The sequence below is a fragment of the Phocoena phocoena genome, chromosome 3 (genome assembly GCF_963924675.1).
Source record: "Phocoena phocoena chromosome 3, mPhoPho1.1, whole genome shotgun sequence".
In the NCBI taxonomy this organism is placed as follows: domain Eukaryota; kingdom Metazoa; phylum Chordata; class Mammalia; order Artiodactyla; family Phocoenidae; genus Phocoena; species Phocoena phocoena.
The window spans coordinates 77,489,738-77,513,164 of record NC_089221.1 but is presented as its reverse complement, the minus strand read 5'-3'; the positions used below and the strand labels follow the sequence as shown (position 1 = coordinate 77,513,164).

Genomic DNA, 23,427 nt, shown 5'->3' with positions numbered 1-23,427 from the left:
ATCTGCCTTTTGAAGACAGGTAAATAAATTTAAGCAACCATAATAAAAATATAATTTTTCATAGTTGATATTCAATATATTTTGATAAAAACAATGAAAACTAGAATCTCAGCAGAATTGCATCTAACAGATTTTAATTAATTCTATCTAACAAATAGAAAATCCTAAAATTGTAAGTTTTGTACAATTTATCATGCTACCAAACAATGTAAATTTTGCTTAAGTCACTGCTGAATGAGAGAACTGCATGTGGCTATTATCGGAGCTACTGCAGAGGAGTGAGATGCTAGGGGTTTATCACACCAGCAGTACTTGCGGTAGAGCTCTAGGATTTTGTGATAAGCAGAAAATAGGTTACTGAGATTCACACAGGATGTTTAGGAACCAAACTGCTTTCTTTTCAACAAAGAAGTGTTACGTGGGAAAATATGGCTGAGAAATTATTGCAGGAAGCAAGAAAATTACAAGAAAGCTTGTAATACAACCTAACTAGTTGTCCGGTGTGATACTGTGATTTATAATAAAAAAATATACATTTGGTCTTCTTCCCTGATTCTGGTCCAGAGTTCCTAAAATCCTCAGATTTTCTAAGTGAAAGACACAAAGGTGTCTTTTGTTATGTTAATGAGGTTACTTTTGGGCTGGTTGCCAGAACCAAAGGAGAGATTAAAGGGCTGAAACTTTTAGTCCCACCCCACTGATCTCTGGGGAAGGAGGAGGCTGGAGAGGGAATGGAAATTGAGTTCAATTACCAGTGGTCAATGATTTAATCAATCATGCCTGCGTAATGAAGCCTCTATAAAACCCAGAAAAGGAGCGGACTGGGGAGGGGTGGGAGAGTGGCACCACCTTAGGTGAGGGTATGGAAGCATCATGCCCTTTCCCCATGCATCTCTTCCATTTGGTTGTTCCTGAGTTATAGCCTTTTATAATAAACTGGTAGTCTAGTAAGTGAAATGTTTCACCGAGTTCTGTGAGCCACTCTAGCAAATTAATTGAACCCAAGGAAGAGGTCATGGGACCCTCTGATTTTATAGCGGGTCAGTCAGAATCATAGGTGACAACCTGGACTTGTGATTTGCATCTGAAGTGGGGGAGTGAGGGCAGTCTTGTAGGACTGGGCCCTTAACCTGTGGAGTTCAGCTGAATTGAAGGACATCCACTTGGTGTCCAGAGAGTTGGTAGTGTGTGGAAACCACCCCACACAATGGAATTGGGTGCAGAAACCCTAATTGGTGATCAGAGCCTTTATTAGGCTTTGGATTAACTCAAGTATAGACTATTGTTCTGACTGTGCGAACCAAACTACTCAGTTCACCTTACAATGCAGTCATGAGTGAGTCTAGAACATCTCAAGGAAAGATCTTGCCTTGAAAGATGGCTATATTGAAACCAGATTACCATCTTTTTTTAAATTTTTTTTTTTTGCGGTACGCGGGCCTCTCACTGCTGCGGCCTCTCCCGTTGCAGAGCACAGGCTCCGGACGCGCAGGCTCAGGGGCCATGGCTCACAGGCCCCACTGCTCCGCGGCATACGGGATCTTCCCGGACCGGGGCACGAACCCGTGTCCCCTGCATCGGCAGGCGGACTCTCAACCACTGTGCCACCAGGGAAGCCCTCCATCCCTCTTTAACCAGGTCAAACTGTTGCACCAGGAAACATTATCTTTAGACCATGTGCTTAGACCTACTTTGTATTACTGTTCAGTGTTGTCTTCCCCTACCCGCTACCCACCATTACTTGCTATATAACCTCCTCCACATATAACCTTTCTAATTAGTTGGTCACAGGGGTATTTTGAATAAATTTCTTTCCATTCCATTTCTATGTACTTTGTCTGAAATATTAAGAGTACGGTTTCAATCAGGACAATAAACAAGGGCTTGTGTTAATGGGGAGGAACCAAAACTACCTGTGGTTTAGATACTTTGATTCATTGGCTCCTCTCATTATAAATTTACCCTGTTACTTGCAAATAGACAAAAACATACACTGTATAGTTTCCTATATGCCAGCATTTCTCAAAGTGTGGCTCAGGGATCTCTGGGAGGTACCCGAGAGGCTTTCAGGAGGTCCACAAGGTCAAAACTATTGTCATAAAGATAGTACGACATCATTTTTTGACTTTTTCACTCTCATGCTCTCATGAGTGTACAGTGGCGGAGACCACTGTAACGAAGCCTCAGGTGGGAGTTTGGATGTGGAGTACACCTATCTCAAAGGAAATTGTTCTCTATAAACTTAGGCTTCAATGTGTCATTTTGTGCATATATACTAAGTGCCCCTCCTAAGTGGTCCAAGGTTTACTTTATCTCTTTGTAGAAATGTAAGAGAGGCTTCTCTTCTCAAAGAGACACAAAAGTAACCACATGTTTCTGATAAAGGCATTCACAATTGGCTATACCTTGTCTTACCTCTCTCTGAGGTCCAGTTCCTTATATCGTTGCTATTTCAAGCAGCATCAGCATCACCTGAGAGCTTGTTAAATATGCAGAATCTAGAGCCCCATCCCAGACCCACTGAATTGGGAAGGGCATTTAATAAGACGCCCAGGTGATCTGCATGCATGCTACATTTTGAGATGCACCACTCCACATAACAGTGTAAGAACTTTTATGCAAAAAAGCCTCAATTTTTAGAGAAGATCATTAAAATAGCTTCCACAGTAGCCCATGAATAGGAGAATTATTCTACCTTGGATCGATTCCAGAAAATGAGGTGATGGCTAAATGCACTATCCAGCAATCAGCAATTTTATTCTTTTTAAAAGCAAAATCTCCTCCTAATATAAATGGCATATAAAACTAACATATTAGCAACTAATTATTGCATAAATTTGTATCTATGCCATTGCTTTGTGGGTTTTCTGTGCCAATGTGCCAAACTCCACTGCTGCGGTATTGGAGACAATCAGCTCACAGGTAGCACCAGGTGAATTTACATAGGGGCAATAACATTTGAAAAAGTATCATACATTAAAATTGATGAGAACATAACAGTTTTCTTTCAAAATGAATTAGGAGCGTCGACTTAAACCTTCAGCTTCCTAAGATTACTAAATAATTCAACTATCTCAGACTTTAAGAGTTATGTGCAAATGGATCCCTTTCACACAAAGAATCATTGTTCTCGATGGGACTTTAACAGCTAATCTGTCTCAGATAAGTCTCTTGCATGGAAAAATTACAGTTCTGAATCATGCCCTTGCAAATTTCACTATCGGCCTGATAAATTCGGTAAGAGAAAATGGAATCCATATTCATTCCCATTAAATGTTCTTTTCTCAAAGCTGAGAAACACACTGTTTTTTAAGGGACTCACAAGGCTGTCATCTATCTTTACATATATGATCACTCACAAAAAGTCTGTTTTAATTGAATGAATAACAATTGTTATTCATTCCGTGTCTTATATTTTATTATATATTTATTGTAAATATATTTATGCAATTATATATTATAAAATAGTAAATAAATTTCAAACAAAAGGTTTGTTTTGCATGAGTGTGTGTGGGGGTACTCAGGGGTTTCATGGACTTCAGGTTATGAACTCCCACTTAGCCATTTCCTAGCCTGCTAGTGAATTCATCACTGTTGGAACATCAATATTTAAAACTTTGAGTTCTAGGTGACAGTGACTGTAGCCCTTAACAGAGTATTTGCTGCAGTTTGGTTTTTTTTTTTTTTTGCGGTACGCAGGCCTCTCACTGCTGTGGCCCCTCCCACCGCGGAGCACAGGCTCCAGACGCGCAGGCTCCGCGGCCATGGCACGGCATGTGGGATCTTCCCGGACCGGGGCACGAACCCCTGTCCCCTGGATCGGCAGGCGGACTCCCAACCACTACGCCACCAGGGAAGCCCTGGTTTTAAATAAAGGCAGGCTTTTTGATTTAATTCAAGAAAGAGTTATTGAATGTCTACCATGTACAAGGCATTGTGCTAGGCTGAACTTGAGGTGACTCCCTTAGCTACCAAAATGATACTACCTCCTCATATGCACTCAGGCATAAACTCCTTCTACTACTATACTTTAAAAAATAAAGGCCCATTTGCTACCTTGCGGAAAAAGCAATTGTGATGAAATAGTTTGGTTATGATTATAACTCTAATGGTTTAGATCACACTGACTTCTTTTACATCACATAAGGGGAAGATTCTTCTTACACTTTTAAAGTAATTTAATATATCAACTTAAGCAACTCTAACATTTAAAATTTTTTGTAAGCTTTTGCTTTTCAGTATTATACAGAAAGTACAACCTGGACAAAATGTCATTATATCTGAAAGATAAAGTGGGTGGATTATCCCCCAGTAAATCTTTCATTAGTAATTAACCAAATAGTCACTGCATTGAATATGTTACCATGTCCATAGCCCTTGCCAAAGAGGTGACCCAGATGACCACACTGTGTAGGATTTAACTCTTCTCCTATCCTGTCCACTGGCCAGGGGTGCGCACCCGACCTAAGGACCAGATCCTTGGTCCTTAACCTGGTCAGTGATTATGATGGAGTCTGGGATGAAATATATGTAGGGCCTATCATCCTTGTTTACAGAATTTGAATTTGGAAAGGAAAAACAGGTGACTGGCAATTACCTAGAATGCAGCTATAAGGTAGAGAACATCACTAAAAGGAGATGGAGTTTGAGTCAAAAAGCGTCATGCAGGTCAAAGTTCTAGTTGGAAATGATGTAGCTGAGAAAAGACCCAGAGAGGAGACAAACAACTCATAAATTATGTTAATGACAGAGAACCAGGATAAAGTTCTCCTAACTCCTGCAGCTGAGGTCCTTAAAGTTGTATTAGAATCAGAATTATTGGGCTTCCCTGCTGGGGCAGTGGTTGGGAATCCACCTGCCAATGCAGGGGACACGGGTTTGAACCCTGGTCTGCGAAGATCCACATGCCGCAGAGCATCTAGGCTCGCAAGCCACAACTACTGAGCCTGCGCTCTAGAGCCCGCGAGCCACAACTACTGAAGCCCGTGCACCTAGAGCCCGTGCTCCGCAACAAGAGAAGCCACCACAGTGAGAGGCCCGTGCACCGCAACAAAGAGTAGCCCCCGCTCGCTGCAATTACAGAAAGCCCACGCACAGCAACAAAGACCCAACACAGCCAAAAATAAAATAATTCCTTTTCACTGCATAATTAATCTTTTGGTAAATCTGCAAATTGTTCCTTTACCTACTAATAGATATTAAGTGTTCAGTGTATGTTTCTGAATATATGACTCTACCAAGCCTACAAAGATACATAGTGACTTTTTGGAAATATTTTACCTTAAACCTAACGCAGTGCCTAGTAGGTAGTAAGAGCCTAATAATGATAGACATCATTATTCTCTAGGTCACTTTGATCAAAGAAATTCATTTAAACTGGTTAACTTTCATGGTAATGGAGGTATGAATGATATGTGTGAATTATTTAAAATCTCTTCGGTAACTAAAACTTGGCAAGTTAGCTCAGCGAGTTACTGGACATGGTGCCGCTAAGACAGCCAAGTCGTGGATATGACATGTTTTCCAAACCACTTGCCCTTGGTGGGGGGAGCCGGGAGAGGAGGCGGAATTTCCCTTTGTGCCTTTTTGTTTTTTTTAATCTTTATTGGAGTATAATTGCTTCACAATACTGTGTTAGTTTCTGTTGCACACCAAAGTGAAACAGCCATATGCATACACATGTCCCCATCTCCCCTCCCTCTTGAGTCTCCCTCCCATCCTTCCTATGTCACCCCTCTAGGTCATCTCAAAGCACTGAGTGGATCTTCCTGTGCTATGCTGCTGCTTCCCACCAGCCAACTATTTTACATTCGGTAGTGTATATATGTTAATGCTACTCTCACTTTGCCCCAGCTTCACCCTCCCACCCCACATCCTCAAGTCCATTCTCTATGTCTTACCTCTTTATTCCTGCTCTGCAACTAGGTTCATCAGTACTATTTTTTTTTTTTTAGATTCCATATATATGTGTTAGCATACGGTATTTGTTTTTCTCTTGCTGACTTACTTCACTCTGTATGACAGACTCTGGGTCCATCCACCTCACTACAAATAACTCAATTTCGTTTCTTTTTATGGCTGAGTAATATTCCATTGTATATATGTGCCAGATCTTCCTTATCCATTCATCTGTTGATGGACATTTAGGTTGGTTCCATGTCCTGGCTATTGTAAATAGTGCTGCAATGCTTTGTGTGGGTTTTTTGTTTGTTTGTTTTTGTGGTACGCGGGCCTCTCACCGTTGTGGCCTCTCCTGTTGTCAAGCACAGGCTCCGGACGCGCAGGCTTAGCGGCCATGGCTCACGGGCCCAGCCACTCCGTGGCACGTGGGATCCTCCTGGACCAGGGCACGAACCCGTGTCCCCTGCACTGGCAGGCAGACTCTCAACCACTGCGCCACTAGGGAAGCCCAGGAAGAATCTTTAGAGTCATCTAGAGTAAGCTCATTTGATGAAACTGGGATCCTGAGTAGATAAATAACTTGCCCTGGTCTTATAGTTGTTAGTAATTTTTTAAAAAAATTAATTTATTTTTATTTATTTATTATTTTTGGCTGTGTTGGGTCTTCGTTGCTGTGCACGGGCTTTCTCTAGTTGCAGTGAGCGGGGGCTACTCTTCGTTGTGGTGCGCAGGCTTCTTGCGGTGGCTTCTCTTGTTGTGGAGCACAGGCTCTAGAGCGCGCGGGCTTCAGTAGATGCGGCACGTGGGCTCAGCAGTTGTGGCTCACAGGCTTAGTTGCTCCACGGCATGTGGGATCTTCCCGGAGCAGGGCTTGAACCCATGTCCCCTGCAATGGCAGGTGGATTCTTAACCACTGCGCCACCAGGGAAGCCGGTAAGTGGCATCTTAATGAGTAGTACCACCAGCACTTGTTTAACAGTTGTCTGGAAGAAACAAGTGTGTAGCCCTTAAAGTTCCCAGTCTGGTGTAGTATAGTATATATGGTAAGGGACACACAGCTGGACTAGTGTCCTTAAACTGGTAAAAGAAGAAAGCATCATTTGATGTTGAAAAAAATACAGATGGAGAATTGTAGTAGTAAACTAAAGGACTTGTAATTCTGGCTGAAAATATAAACAGGTTCAAAAATGGCTAATTTCAGTGGTAAAGGTAGCTCAAAGTTATAAAAACATGTTTTGAGAGTCAGTCTATCAAAAACATTGAATGCATCTATTTGATATTGAGAGACCTTTTTTTTTCTGAGACCCATCTTTAAACTTGCACAGAAGAATCTGAAAGATAACGCGCTGTAATTCATATAACCTTTGCAGACACGCTATTAACAGCAGCCTTGACCTATCTGTCAGTCAAATGACTATGTGGGTACATATAGCACTAACACAAATAGTCTTGATAGCTTATTTAAGCTTCCTAAGCTCAAGTGAGACAGTAAGCAAAGTGAAAATATGCTACAGCAATTATTATACTGAAAACCATCTCTGATTTCCCAAATATCAACGTTTAAGTGGCTCTTTTCCTTTTAATCTAGTTGATATAGAATATCAATGTTTATCAGATAATAAGTTGTAACTTTTTATTCCATTCATTCATTCATTAAACAAATATTTAATTGTGTACCTACAACGTACAGGCACTACGTTGGAAGTGGGAATAAAGTAGTGAGAAAGAGAAACAGGGTCTGTGCCCTCCAAGAATTATTATCCCACTGAGGAATAAAACTCAGATCATATTTTAACCAGCTCACACAGAGAGTGATAGTGATATGCAATACAAGGCATTCAACCTTAGATTCTTTTTATTATTGGACTGACTGAGAAAACAAAGAAAGAAAACAATTTCAAATAGGGTAATATGAATAGTTGTATCTTACTTTGGATTAACCTTACTTTCCAAAAAAGTAGAAGGATTTTAAAGAGAAACTGGTGAAACTTTGTGAAATGAGCACATATTATTTCATTTAATGCTCACAACAAAGAAATTAAACTTCAGTTAGCTTAGATAATATTCCCAAGATTATACTACAAGTTAGTAGTAAACAGAGAAACTAGGATTCAAAAGTAGGCAATCTGATTCTAGATCTCTACTCTTATTCCCTATGCTTAGTTGCCTAATTTTTGAGGACTGAGTAAAATGAAAGAAAAAAAAGGTACAATAGAATAAAGTTGGGGAGAACTGAAAAAAGCAAGTAGCAAGAAGATTACGGTCTTTAGAACACATTGGAAAGTGAGTAATAAAGTAGCCGTTGTATAACTAAATCAAAATAAATCATGGACTAAACAATTTTATAGACCTTTAATGTTTAAGAAAAACAAAATTACTAGCATATAATTTCAATATTTTAAGAAGATTAAAGAAAGCTAAAGATTTAGCCAAATTAACACAATCTAGGGATTAAGAGATTTACATTCACCTTTGTGGAGAAATAAAAGAAGTCAAAAAGGGTACATGATGTATGTATTAATAGCAGTGGGCTGCCTGTTAGAATCATTTTTATTTTATTTTTTACCTGATGGAGTGATGTCCTGAAATATAGTCCAGTTTTCCAAATTTTTGTGTTCGGTAGCCATGCTTCTCCATGACATCCATCCATGTTGTATAATTTGGATCTAAGCCCTTAAAGTTATTCCAAGATTCTGTTAAGTGAGTGAAGAGGCCACTCCACATTGCTGGGGGGAAAAAATGGGATCAGTGTAAATAAAGCTTAACAATTCGTTTTAATGATTAAGACAATTTTACCGAGAGAAAAGAGACTGACTACTAGTTTAGAGCTTGTGCTCTGCAACAAGATATATCTGCATTAAGTGTTTTACCTAACATTTTTGATTGTTACCTCGTTTTATCAAGGGGAAAACTGAAATGAATTATTATTTCCGTTTTACAGGTGAGTCTCTAAGGCTTGCAGCAGCGGTCCCCAACCTTTTTGGCACCAAGGACCAGTTTCGTGGAAGACAGGTTTTCTGCAGACTGGGGAGGGGGGGATGGTTTGGGGATGGTTCAAGTGCATTACATTTACTGTGCACTTTATTTCTATTATTATTACACTGTAATATATAATGAAATAATTATACAACTCACCATAGCGCAGAATCAGTGGGAGCCCTGAGCTTGTTTTCACTTGCCATTCGCTGATAGGGTTTTGATATGAGTCAACAAGCAACTGATTTATTATGGTCTCTGTTTAGTCAAACCTCTCTGCTAATGATAATCTGCATTTTGCAGCCACTCCCCAGCACTAGCGTCACCGCCTCAGCTCCACCTCAGATCATCAGGCATTAGATTCTCGTAAGAATTGCACAACCTAGATCCCTCACACGCGCAGTTCACAGTAGGGTTCACACTCCTACGAGAATCTAATGCAGCTGCTGATCTGACAGGAGGTGGAGCGCAGGTGGTAATGCAAGCGATGTGGGGTGGCTGTAAATACAGATGAAGCTTCACTTGCTCATCCACCACTCACCTGCTGTGCAGTGCAGTTCCTAACAGGTCACAGACCAGTACCGGTCTGTGGCCCAGGGGTTGGGGACCCCTGGCTTACAGGTTAAGTTGTTTAAGGTAAATAAATGGAATTAAATATAAAGCTTGTCTGACTTGAGTCATAAAAATAATCACTAAGTATTTGTTGGTTAATTTTCCAAGTTGGTCAAATGAAGTACAGATCTCATTTCCCAAAAATCCTCAAGGCTTTTCCCTATTTCTTGTCTATATACTGGCTTGCCACAAAAAACTTATGTGTTCTATATTTTCTCTCTCATTTTCTACAGCTACCATTGTTTAGTCAATAAATCTTTTTTTTTTCAAATATTAACATACCTAAAGGGAGAAATAGATAGCAATACAATAATACTAGGGGACTTCAACAGCAGATAGATCTTCCAGACAGAAAACCAATAAGGAAACACTGGACTTAACCTACATGTTAGAACAGATGGAATTAAGATTTTCAGTACATTCCATCCAAAAGCAAAAGAAAGTACATTCTTCTCAAGTGCACATGGAACATTCTCCAGGAAGATCATATGTTAGGACACAAAACAAGTCTTCATAAATTTAAAAAGACTGAAATCATATCAAGCATCTTTTCTGACCACAATGATATGAAACTAGAATCAGTTATAAGAAGAAAACTGGAAAATTGACAAATATATGGAGTTTAAACAACACATTCCTGAATAGCCAATGGGCCAAAGAAGAAATCAAAAGAGAGGTCAAAAAAATATCTTGAGACAAATGAAAATAGAAATACAACATAGCAAAACAAATGGTATGCAGAAAAAGCAGTTCTAAGAGGGAAGTTCACAACTTTAAGTGCCTACATTATAAAAAAGAAATAGCTCAAATAAACAACCTAACTTTGTATCTCAAGGATCTAGGAAAAGAAGAACAAACTAAGCCCAAAGTTAGTAGAAGAAAGGAAATAACAAAGATCAGAGTGGAAATAAATAGAGACTAAAAAGACAATAGAAAAGATCAATAAAACTAAGAGTTGTTGGGCCTTCCCTTGTGGTAAAGAATCCGCCTTACAATGCAGGGGATGCGGTTTTGATCCCTGGTCAGGGAACTAAGATCCCACATGCTGCGGGGCAACTAAGCCCATGAGCCACAACTACTGAGCTCGTGCACCTCAATGAGAGAGCCTGAATGCCGCAAACTATAGAGCCCATGCACCCTCGACCCCGCACGCCACAACCAGAGAGAGAAAATCCTGCACACCACAACTAGAGAGAAGCCCGCGTGCCATGACAAAGAGCTCGTGCCACAACGAAAGTCCCACACGCCTCCAGTGAAGACACCACGTGCCACAACTAAGATGCAGCCAAACAAACAAACAAAAAAACTAAGAGTTGTTTTTTTTCTTAAATAAAATGGACAAATCCTTAGTTAGACTTTCCAAGAAAAAAACAAGGGGACTCAAATAAAATTAGGAATTAAAGAGGAGACATTACAACTGATACCACAGAAAGACAAAGGATCATAAGAGACTAACTACCATGAACAATTATACTAACAAATTGGAAGAACTGGATACGTTCCTAGAAATGTAAAACCTACCAAGATTGAATCACGAAGAAATAGAAAAGCTGAACAGACCAATTATGAGTAGGGAGATTGAATTGGTAATCAAAAACCTCCCAATGAAGAAATGTCCAGGACCAGATGGCGTCACTGGTGCATTCTATCAAACATTTAAAGCAGAATTAAAACTAATCCTTCTGGGGCTTCCCTGGTGGTGCAGTGGTTAAGAATCCGCCTGCCAATGCAGGGGACGTGGATTTGATCCCTGATCCAGGAAGATCCCACATGCCGTGGAGCAACTAATCATGTGCTCCACAACTACTAAGCCTGTGCTCTAGAGCCCACAAGCCACAACTACTGAAGCCTGTGTGCTTAGAGCCCGTGCTCCTCAACAAGAGAAGCCACCACAATGAGAAGCCTGCACACCTCAACGAAGAGTAACCCCCGCTGGACGCAACTAGAGAAAGCCCACGTGCAGCAACGAAGACCCAACACAGCCAAAAATAAATTAATTAAATAAACAAATTTAAAAAAAAGAATAAGCCAAAGAGGTACATTTAAAAAAGAAAACAATCCTTCTCAAACTCTTCCAGAAAAGAGAAGATGAGGAAACATTTCCAAACTCATGAGGCCAGCAATACCATGATAGCAAAACAAGACAAGGACACTACAAGAAAAGGAAATTATAGGCCAAGATCTGTGATGAACATAGATGCAAAAATTCTCAACAAAATATTAGCAAACCTAATTTAACAATACTTTGAAAGAATCGTACATCATGATCAATTGGGATTTACTCCAGGAAGGCAAAGATGGTTCAACATCTGCAAATCTATCAATGTGATATACCACATTAGCAAAATGAGGGATTAAAAAAAATATATGATCATCTCAATAGATGCAGAAAAAGCCTTTGACAAATTTTAGCATTCATTCATGTGGGATTAATTGAGAGATTAGGATTGACATATATACACTACCATGTGTAAAAAAGATAGCTAGTGGGAACCTGCTGTATAGCACAGGGAGCTCAGCTCAGTGCTCTGTGATGATGTAGATAGGTGGAATGGGGGAGGAGTGGGAGGAAGGTCCAAGAGGGAGGGGATATATGTATACATATAGCTGATTCACTTCCTTGTACAGCAGAAACTAACACAACATTGTGAAGCAACTATACTCCAATTAAAAAAACCTCTTGAAAAACTGGGTATAGAAGGAATATATGGAAGCCCACAGCTAACATCATATTCAATGGTAAAAAGCTAAAAGTTTTTCCTCTAAGATCAGGAACGAGACAAGGGTGCCCACTCTCAGCACTCTTATTCAACACAGTTCTAGAAATCCTAGCCTGAGCAGTTAAGCAAGAAAAAGAAATAAAAGGCATCCAAATCAGAAAAGAATAAGTAAAATTGTCCCTATTTGCAGAAACATGATATTATATATAGAAAACCAAAAAGACTTTACCAAAAAACTGTTAGAACTAATCAATACGTTTAGTAAAGTTGCAGGATATAAAATCAATATGCAAAAATCAGTTGCATTTCTATATACTAATGATGAACTACCAGAAAAAATTACCCCAAAAATCCATTTATGATTGTATAAAAAAGAATAAAATACTAATGAATAAATTTAACCAAGGAGATGAAAGATCTGTACACTAAAAACTTTAAGACACTGATGACAGAAACTGAAGAATATACAAGTAAATGAAAAAATAGAAAGCAAAGATGAGGGACTAGTCAGTAGCAAATGTGTGATTACTTATGTGTACTAACCTAGATTGCTGATTGAGACCAAATGAAATTTTTAGTGAAGAGATGCTGCATCTTAGTGTATTTGCTGTGTCTTATCTGATTTATCACCTTGTCTACCTGTGTGCCTTTATAATTCAGTATAAGCATCCCTTCAGTACTTTAGCCTCCTCTGCTTTGTGCAGATAGAGTGTGGAGTTTTTCTTTATGTTATCTCATTCCACTTGCTCAATAAAGAATAAAAACTTAACTTCATACCTGCTTTCATTAATTGTTATAATTATTTCCTAAAATGTCTGATTCAGATTCTGAAAACCTGGTGATCAGGCAGATAGCAGGTCCTTACTGATTGCGGGTTGACTATGGCATTTATCGTGTGTTCAGCACTTATGTTGCTGTTGGGGACACAAGTGTTAATAAGGCCCCAGTGTTTGGAGCTTAGCTTTGGTAGTTACCTCATTGTTGGTTTTTTGGGAGGTAGCATTATGGCTGTATATTGGGGACAGATTGCCAGAAGTGTTATGTGGATGCACGTAAGCCTAACCTGACTGGTTCAACTCATGGAAATGTTCTTATTTTCTCTAGAATATGGTGTATACCTTAAACTAATACAGTGTTATATGTCAATTACATCTCGGTAAAACTGGAAAGAAATCCCTTTCCTTTTCCCTTTTCTGTGTACACACATGGCAGGGTTGAATCCTTTTCTCATCTAACAAAATGCTTTCTTTTTGAGGAGTGGAATGGGGCATTACCCGGCTTTGAATCCCAATGATGCTAGTTACTGAGTGACGTTTGATAAGTTATTTAACCTTTCAGTACTTTAGTTTCATCTGCAAAATGGGGATAATAACAATACCTACTTTGTGAAAATGTGGGGAATTATATAAATTAAGACATGTAAGGCAGTTATACTGCCAGGCACATAGTAAGAATGCAATAAATGTTAGTTTTTATTACTATTACTCCTTCTCTTTGTTCAAACTCTCCAAAATATACTTCTTCCAGAAAAAGCATCACCTAACATTTTTGAAACCTTTAGAGTTCATTGAGCACTTTTTAAAATCCATTATCTCATTTGGTGCTGGGAACAACACTGTGAGGGACACAGCACATACAGCGTTCTGTAGATAAAGAAACTGAGGGACTTGCTTGACGTGGTCCATTGAGGATTGGAATCCAGACATCACCTCACCCTGGTCCATTGCTCATTCCTCTTGCTCAATAAAGAATAAAAAAATTAACAAACGTGTTTTTAATATACCTGGTCCTTCACTATTGAAATATTTAAAATAGAGTTTAGGTTTCCTTTAATCATTGGTGATTATATAGTTGATGGTGCTGAAAATGTAGGTGAAAGAACTTGTGACTCAAATCACAGAGAATATGATGTCAGGAACTTATGGACAAAAGAAGATTGTTGGGTGCTATTTATGAGTTCCAAAGCAAACAATCATAAATTAGAGGAGAAAGAAAACAACTCTATCGACAACAGAATTTATAAAAATGTCAATTTTTCCCGATTTTTCAGTTAGTCATGGCTTAATATCACTGTTATTTTGCCATTAAAACTATGCCTATTTGTTAAATTACTATAATAAAAGTGAACAATTAAATTTGGGATAGAAGTGAATTGAAACTGAAGAGAAAAAATATGTAATCTGAAATAATACAGAAAAATCCAGATATATCTGAAAAGTTCTAACGACTTTGTGGTATACTTTGAAGTCTCCTCCCAGCTCCCTATCTCTTACTAAAAAATTTCCTTGGAAATAGAACTCTTCAAGGAAATATGAGCATTTCCTAATTTGCCTGGATAGTCAAAAGATTTTTTGTCACCAATCCTAAGGGAAATGAAGCAATAATACTTGAACTAAATACCAATTTAGGTGATAAAATTCCTATTCTTAAAAAAACCCCAATACCCAATACATACCTTATAACACACATCACATATATTAAAATTTTTTTATTAGATGCCAAATATGACTTACTATCCTATTTTGGGGTATAATTTTTTAAATTGTGAAAACATTTTCAGTATGGGACCACTTCCAGTAATATTAAAGCATGCTCATACCTGCGCGCGATGGGCAGCAGATCGGAGAGTTTGTGTAGGCATTCAGAAAGGAAGTGCCCTGTGCTTTCATGAAGTTGATAAAAGGAAGTTTCACTACCTGACTCCCTGGATAAAATGTTAGCCTTCCATCCTGGAATAAAGAAATTTAATTACCATTGATTACATCACAAAAGAAAGTAATTTCCTTTAATTTTAACCATAAAATTCACAAATAGCAAAAGACTTCAATATGATCCTAAGAATCCTCAAAAGATAAAAACGGGTAGAGAAACTTATCATTCTCTGATTCATAATATTGAGAATTCAATGTAGTGTGACATTTGTGGTTTTTTTTTTTTTTTTTTTTTTTTTGTGGTACGCCGGCCTCTCACTGTTGTGGCCTCTCCTGTTGCAGAACACAGGCTCCGGACGCGCAGGCCCAGCGGCCATGGCTCACGGGCCCAGCCGCTCCACGGCATGTGGGATCTTCCCGTACCGGGGCACGAACCTGTGTCCCCTGCATCGGCAGGCGGACTCTCAACCACTGCGCCACCAGGGAAGCCCTGTACTGTGACATTTGGATCCATTTGAATATAGTAAATAAATTAAAGGAACTTCCTGGAAGGTTTCTTTTTGGGGGATGATGGACTGAGTGAACCAATGTTTATTGAGTATTTAGTATGTGCCAGGCACTGTGAAAGATCTAGAGATACAATGTGAATAAAAACAGAGACCCTGGCCTCATGAAGCTTACAGTCTAGTAGGGGAGGCAAAAAACATACTCGTAAATAAACTAAGAATAATTACAAGTTACTGTGATATGTGCTTTTGAGAAAAACCTAAGATACAGAATAAGAAGGGAGACCTACTTTGATACAGGGAAGGCTTCTCTGGGAAGTGAGACCTAAAGAATGAGAAGAATCAGCCATTCAAATAACTTAAGGGACATGTAAAGTTAGAGATACCTTCAGGACTTAAGTGGAGATAACAACTAAGCAGCTAGAGAAATGAGCCTGAAGATTGGAAGAGATGTTTGGGTTGGAGATACGTATTTTGGAATCGAATTGGGAATTGAAGAACTCTTCTTGGTAAAGAGCAAAAAGAGAAAAAAGGATGTTCCAGTCCTGGAGTTATATCTATTGTATGTTTTCAATGTAATTGTAAATAAACAGTTTAAAAGTGAACCAATCCAAAATACGGGATATACATAAATCTTTGAGATGTCTGAGATTGCCAAATGGATATATAAATTAGGCTGTAGGGTACAGACAGGAATCTGGAGCTCAGAGAATTCTATCCGGGTGAAATAAGTCTTTAACATATTCATGGTATTGAAAAGTGTGAGACTGACTCCTTTAAGACTCCTTTGAGGGAGAGAGTGAAAAGAGAGGAAAGAAAGGAACCCTGAGGAGTCCCGAATAAGAGGAGAAGGCAGCAGGGGAAACTGAGAAAGAATGGCCAGTGAGGGAGGAAGATATCAGTAGACTGAGTCTCATGAAAGCTGAGAGAAGACAGTGTGTCAAGAAAGGGTAATAGCTGTGTTGAGAGGGTGTGTAAAAGAAGGCCAGAAAATGCACACTGGAATTAGTAGGATGGAGATAGTTGGTGATGCTGACAAGAGCACTTCCAATGGAGTTGTAGGGATGGACACCTAAAGCAGACAGGGAAAAGAGAATGGGAGGTGACATGGCGAAAAAACCTCTTCTAAGTAGTTGTTTTTGCAAAGCGAAACAGAAAAATGGGATGGATGTTAGAGAGAGTTAGCTGGAGGATAAATGTGGGATTAAGGTCAGGTTTTTTTAAAGATGGGGAATATTAGAGCATGCTTGTATGTTGAAATAAATACCACTTCTAGCAGGAGTAATCACTGAATGCTAAGCAAACATTAGCTTCCTGAATGATGAGCTAGGGAGCCTAAGACAAGTGCATAAGAATTTTGTTAAATTCATAAATTCAAACTCTCAGAAACTTATCCTTGTAAATCCCAAATGCCTAGATGTATTATTCCTACAATCTTTTGGATATGGGGGATAATAACCATTTGTGGCCACTGGCCACTGTAGACAACCCAGCCACTCAGGTTCATCTAGCTGGAGGCATGCAGCACATAGTCACGTGGCAGAAGCACTGCAATGATTCAAACAGTGAGGCTCGGACTCCAAGTCCTGCAGGCTAGGTTCAAATGGGTGTAACGACCACTGCAAACGGCTACAGCAGCATATCTATAACTCATGTTAGCAATTTCTTGGCTCATTTCTATGACTGGTACAAGGACTTCATCTGCATTGAAAGCAGGCTAGAAAGCAGGGATCTTTAAAGTGCAGAGCAGCAGGGATAGCAAATGGCAGAGGGGATAACTGCCTCACTTGGGGAAGCTTCTAACGTGGAATGTGTGAAAGGTGGTCCACGTAAAGATTACTGCCTAAGATATATAAGGCACTCCACAATATTTAGTGAATTAAATGAAACGAGTCTTTAATTCAGAGCGGTTCAATTTAAAAAAGGCAAATTTAATATGTTCAAAATTCAACAGTGTATTTTTGCAAAGCTTAAAAAACCTGGATTAAGTACATCAGTGGAAAGATTTGTATTTGATTAGGTTCTTAGAAAATATTTATATTATGCTACACATATTCTCAATGTCAAAAGCATACCAATACTCTAAACAAAGATCAAAATTACTATATTATTAGAGAAAATATTAAACCTTTCTAGAAGTTTTGGTTTTTTAACTTCATGTAGTTTTTACACACTAGCAAATACTTTAAAAAATAGACTAAAACTGGTACCACTGCTCATGGTATCAATGGGAGGTGGTCCACATAATAATTAATTCTGAACTGAAATGGATCTTAACATGGTTAGCTGATAAAAACACAGAGAAAGTTAAATCTTCCATAGTGTGGTACTGTGGTTCACAATGGATAGTCAGTCATAGGTCAAACTATAGTTCTATCACATTTAGTTGGGAGAGGAAATCTTACAGAATGACTTTCAGAATAACTTCCATAATTTAATAATAGCCCATTTCAATTTTCTCAAGGTCATTCCTACAGTTCAAAACAAATACAGTACTCTAACAGTGGGCATTTAAAAAAGAAAAAGAGGCCCACTAATTGGCTTTCTGCATAAAAGTGACAAGAATGATACCAACTGCCTTAATTTCTGAATTTTGCTATTATTCTGGACTCTCATGGGTCCAGGCATTTTCCCCCTTGGGATGGGTGAGCTTTTTGTGTAGATATGATTTTGTGATCTGGATTGCTCCTTCTAGAACCATGACTTGGTTCTCAGTTCCTCATCATTCTGGGCCAGGGAAAACCAGCGAAGTTTAGATTTCAAGACATCATTCTAATGAAAGAATGTAACAGTAACTTTAACTGTCTAGATGTATTATCAAGCAAGACTGTTAAGAGCATGCTTTTCAGATCTGTTCACCAGACTGAATGAGATCCTCACTAGACTCTGGTATACAGTCCTGTGCCCACCTCCCACTCCTGAAACCTCACCCAAACTAAAAACAATGCAGGTGCAGGGGTGGAAGGAGGGAGGCAGAGAGGATGCTTGTGCCCTTTAAGACCCAGGCAGAGGTGCTTATTTTCTGTTTTTTAAAAAAGGGTTTAAGATGTAATTCACACATCATAAAACCCATTTAATTTGTACAATTCAATGTTTTCTTAGTATATTCAGAGAGTTGTGCAACCATCACCATGATCAATTTTAGAACATTTCCATCATGTATTCCTTGTATCCCTTAGCCACCATCTGCTAATCCTCCCATTTTCCCAAACCCTGGGTAATTGCTGACCTGTCTTTACTTTCTGTGTCTGTAGATTTGCTTTCTCTGGACAAACGGAATTATGTGGCCCTTTGTGAGTAGCTTCTTTCTCTTAGCATAACAATTTCTAGGTTCATCCACACTGCAGCATGTTATCAGTACTGCATTTGTTTTTTTATTGTTGAATAATATTACTAAATTTTATTTATCCATTTACCAGCTGATGTATATTTGGGTTGTTTTCAATTTTTGTCAGTATTAACATTCATGTACAAGTTTTTGTGTGGACATATGTTTTTATTTCTCTTGGATATATACCTCGAAGTGGATTGCTGGATCATATGGTAACTCATGTTTAGCATTTTAGGAATTGCTAAACTGTTTTCCAAAGTGGCTGCACCATTTACATTCCCACCAGTAGCGTATGAGTGCTGCAGTTCTCCCATATTCTCGTGACCCTAGTTATTGTCTCCTTTTATTTTTCTTAATAAATTTATTTATTTATTTTTGGCTGCGTTGAGTTTTCGTTGCTGCGCGCGGGCTTTCTCTAGTTGCAGTGAGCGGGGGCTACTCTTCGTTGTGGTGCGCGGGCTTCTCATTGTGGTGGCTTCTCTTGTTGTGGAGCATGGGCTGTAGGCACGCAGGCTTCGGTAGTTGTGGCACGTGGGCTCAGTAGTTGTGGCTCGTGGGCTCTAGAGCGCAGGCTCAGTAGTTTTGGCACACAGGCTTAGTTGCTCCGTGGCATGTGGGATCTTCCCAGACCAGGGCTCTAGGCATGTGGGATCTTCCCAGACCAGGGCTCGTAACCCGTGTCCCCTGCATTGGCAGGCGGACTCTTAACCACTGCGCCACCAGGTAAGCCCTATTGTCTCTTTTTGATTATAGTCATCTTAGTGGGTGTGAATTGGTATCTCATTGTGGTTTTGATTTGCATTTCCCTAATGACTAACGATGTTGACTATCTTTTCATGTGCTTATTGACCATTTGAATATCTTCTTTGGAGAACTGTCTTTTCAGATCCTTTGCCCAGTTTTTAATTGCCTAATCCAGAGTCACAAAGATTTGCCCCTATGTTTTCTTCTAAGGGTTTTATAATTTTAGCTTTTGTTTCATTCATCAATTCATTTTGAGTTACTTTTTGAAAATGGTGTGAGGCATTTTGCATGTGGATAGTCAGTTTTCCCAGCATTATCTGTTGAAAAGACTATTCTTTCCCCATTAAATGGTCTTTGCACCCTTACTGAAAAACCAACTGACTATAAAACTGAGAGTTTATTTCTCTACTTTCAATTCTATTCTATTGATTTATATGTCTATCTATTGTTATGCCAGTAACACACTATCTTGATTACTGTAGTTTATGGTAAGTTCTCAAAGTAGAAAGTTTAAGTCCTCCAATTTTGTTCTCAGGTATTCTGGGTCCCTTGAATATCCACATGAATTTTAAGATGGGTTTCTTTGTTTCTGCAAAAACGCCATAGGGATTTTTATAGAGATTGCATTGAATCTGTAGATCAATTTGATAATTATTACTATATTAACAATATTAAATCTGATTTCAGTATAAGAATTGAACTTCTTTGGTTAGATTTAATCCTAAGTATTTCATTTTTTGGATGCTATTTTATTTTTACTTTTAAAAAATATTTATTTATTTATTTGGCTGTGCCAGGTCTTAGTTGCAGCATGTGGGATCCTCGTTGCTGCATGCAGGATCTTTAGTTGCAGCATGTGGGATCTAGTTCCCTGACCAGGGATTGAACCCGGGCCCCCTGCATTGGGAGCATGGACTCTTAGCCACTGGACCACCAGGTAAGTCCCTGGATGCTATTTTAAATTGAATTGTTTTCTTTTTTTTTTTTTTTTTTTATTAATTTTTTTTAATTTTTATTTATTTATTTTGGCTGTGCTGAGTCTTCATTTCTGTGCCAGGGCTTTCTCTAGTTGCGTCAAGCGGGGGCCACTCTTCATCGCGGTGCGCGGGCCTCTCACTATCGGGGTCTCCCTTGTTGCGAAGCACAAGCTCCAGACGCGCGCGCTCAGTAGTTGTGGCTCACGGGCCTAGTTGCTCCACGGCATGTGGGATCTTCCCAGGCCAGGGCTCGAACCCGTGTCCCCTGCATTGGCAGGCAGACTCTCAACCACTGCACCACCAGGGAAGCCCTTGAATTGTTTTCTTAATTTTACTTTCAGTTTGTTCATCAATCAAGTGTATAAAAATACAACTGATTTTTGTATACTGATCTTACATCCTACAGCCTTGCTAGACTAACTTATTAGTTCTAGAATTTTGTAGTAGATTCCCTAGGATTTTCTTTATACAAGATTGTGTTAGGTGCAAATAGAGATACTTTTAATTTTTCCTTTCTAATCTAGATGACTTTTATTTCATTTTCTTGTCTAATTTCCTATCTAAAACCTCCAGCATAATTGCAATAAACATAGTGAGAACAGATAGGCTTGTCTTGTTCCTGATCTTTGGGAGAAAACATTGTCTTTTATAGTTAAGTATAACATTAGCTGTGGGTTTTTTGCAGATGTTCTTTGTTTTTAAACACATTTTTATTTACTTATTTATTTATGGCTGTGTTGGGTCTTGGTTGCTGCGCACGGGCTTTCTCTAGTTGCGGTGAGCGGGGGCTACTCTTCATTGCAGTGTGCCGGCTTCTCACTGCGGTGGCTTCTCTTGTTGCGGAGCACAGGCTCTAGGTGTGTGGGCTTCAGTAGTTGCAGCACGCAGGCTCAGTAGTTGTGGCTCACGGGCTCTAGAGCGCAGGCTCAGTAGTTGTGGTGCACAGGCTTAGTTGCTCCGTGGCATGTGGGATCTTCCTGGACCAGGGCTCAAACCCGTGTCCCCTGCATTGGCAGGCGGATTCTTAACCACTGCGCCACCAGGGAAGCCCTGTAGATGTTCTTAATCAGAATGAAAAAATTCTCTTCTATTTCTACTTGGTTGAGTGCTTTTATCATGAAGTGTTATTGAACTTTGTCAAATGCTGTTTCTGCATCTATTGATATGATCACGTGTTTTTTGCCCTTCATTCAATTAACGTGGTCTACTACACTGACTGATTTTCAGATATTAAACCCACCTTACATTTCAGGGATAAATCACACTTAGTCATGGTGTATAACCCTTTCTATATATTGCTGAATTTGATTTGTTTGTATTTTTTCAGGATCCTTTCTTTTATATTCATAAGGTATGAGTCTGCATACAATATTTGTATACACAAATATATAAAAATCTATGTGCTTATACTATACTAAAAAATAAACCAAATATTTCAGTCATCTTCAGAAGTTTCTAGGATGTTTTGATGCACCACCCAGGTTCCCTTTTAGAGTGAAAGATTGCCTCTGCTGAAGAGAGTTGTCTTGCCCAAAATGGTGCCTCATTCTGGGAGCATTCCACAAGTAATGGCCATCCAACATGAGGGTACAAAGGCCTGGTCTCCTCACCACAAATGGGAACAGTTCTGAAGCATCATACTAGTTTGAGAACTACCCATAAGATCAGCTGAGGCCTCCAGTGAGACAGTGACAAAACTCAACTTCTCTCTGCACAGTCCTCCTTTCTTCCTTTCCCTTTGATCTCATGAGTACTCCCTAATAAACCTCTTTCATGTTACTCTCCAATATTGCCTGTTTCCTAAGTTTAGATAATCATAAAGATTACTTTAATATTCTCAGCAAACCCTATGGGTATATCCAGATTATGTAACTTTAATCATCACGGGTTAATCTATGAGGAAAGGCAATACAACATAATGATTAAAAGCACTCTTTGGTGCCAGACATGCTTAACACCAATAATCTATGTGACCACAGTAACACCCAGTCATAAAAAACTAATATTATAATTAGTAACCAAACATTTGTCCAAGCATTAGGATTAATATCATGGATAATACTAAAAGTATCAGGTAATGTTGACAGTAGTATTGTTTTTAGTTGATGGCTTGGGAGAGTTACAAAAACTGTTTAAGTTTGGGATTAAACAGCAACAACAACACACATACACACACATACACAATTAATCTGGAATATGGGCGAGTGTCAAATTATGTCAACTAATGAATATAAATCAGACTAACAGGATTATCAGACACCTGAGTAATAAAAATAACGTTGACTGCTGGAAAGCTAACAGGCTTTTATGTTGAAATAGAATGTTATTTTTCCCCACAGTTGAATCAAGCGGGGGTATGGATTGAAAGTTTATTAGTAGTGGTAAGATAATTTAGTGGGTCGAGGTCAGCAATTAAAAAAAATTTGCAAAGATGCTAATTGGAGTGCATCTTACTAAAGTATGTTTGTTTTACACGCATATCTATGTGGTGCACGTATGTGTGTACGGGGCCTCAAGGTAAAATGCATTTCTTACTTTGCATCAGGGTAAAACACGTTTGAAAGTCTCAGATTCTGCTCCCCAAAGCCAGCAGCACAGGAAGGGCTGTGGGCCGGTCGCGGGTGTGTAGCGGGGCGCCCCCTCCCCTGCCTTTCCATACTTACGAAGGAGTCGCTCACGACTAGCACCACGTTAGGCGCATCTGCCCAAGCCTTAACTGCTCCCCGCCTCTGCCCACCTGCCCCAGGAGCTGGTGTTGCCAGCGCCGAGACTGCGACCACCGCCACCCACAGCGGCAGCATCACGCGGAGCTGTTCTGGGAGCCCGGCCTCTGGGCGCTGGACCCTGCCCCTCCCCCTAGGAAGTTCCACCCGAGAAAAGGAGGGCAGGGATGGCAGAGATCGCAGTTCGGTTTCCTTCACCCATGGGACTACAACTCCCATCAGGCTCGGGCTGGGCACATGCGCAAAGGAGGAATTTCCCTTTCTCGACTCACGTTAAGACCTTTTA

General features: G+C 39.5%; 1 protein-coding gene across 1 annotated transcript in view; it reads right to left on the bottom strand.

The window, feature by feature from the left end:
* Positions 1–23,219, bottom strand: part of ARSK (arylsulfatase family member K) — a 41,686-nt gene extending 18,467 nt beyond the window's left edge. Inside the window, exons 1-3 of the mRNA XM_065874846.1 lie at positions 23,082–23,219; positions 14,809–14,938; positions 8,468–8,627 (exon numbers count right to left, since the gene is read on the bottom strand). Coding sequence (XP_065730918.1) covers positions 8,468–8,627; positions 14,809–14,938; positions 23,082–23,219 — 428 coding nt within the window. The remainder of the gene's footprint in view (positions 1–8,467; positions 8,628–14,808; positions 14,939–23,081) is intronic.
* Between the last annotated feature and the right edge of the window lie 208 nt (positions 23,220–23,427).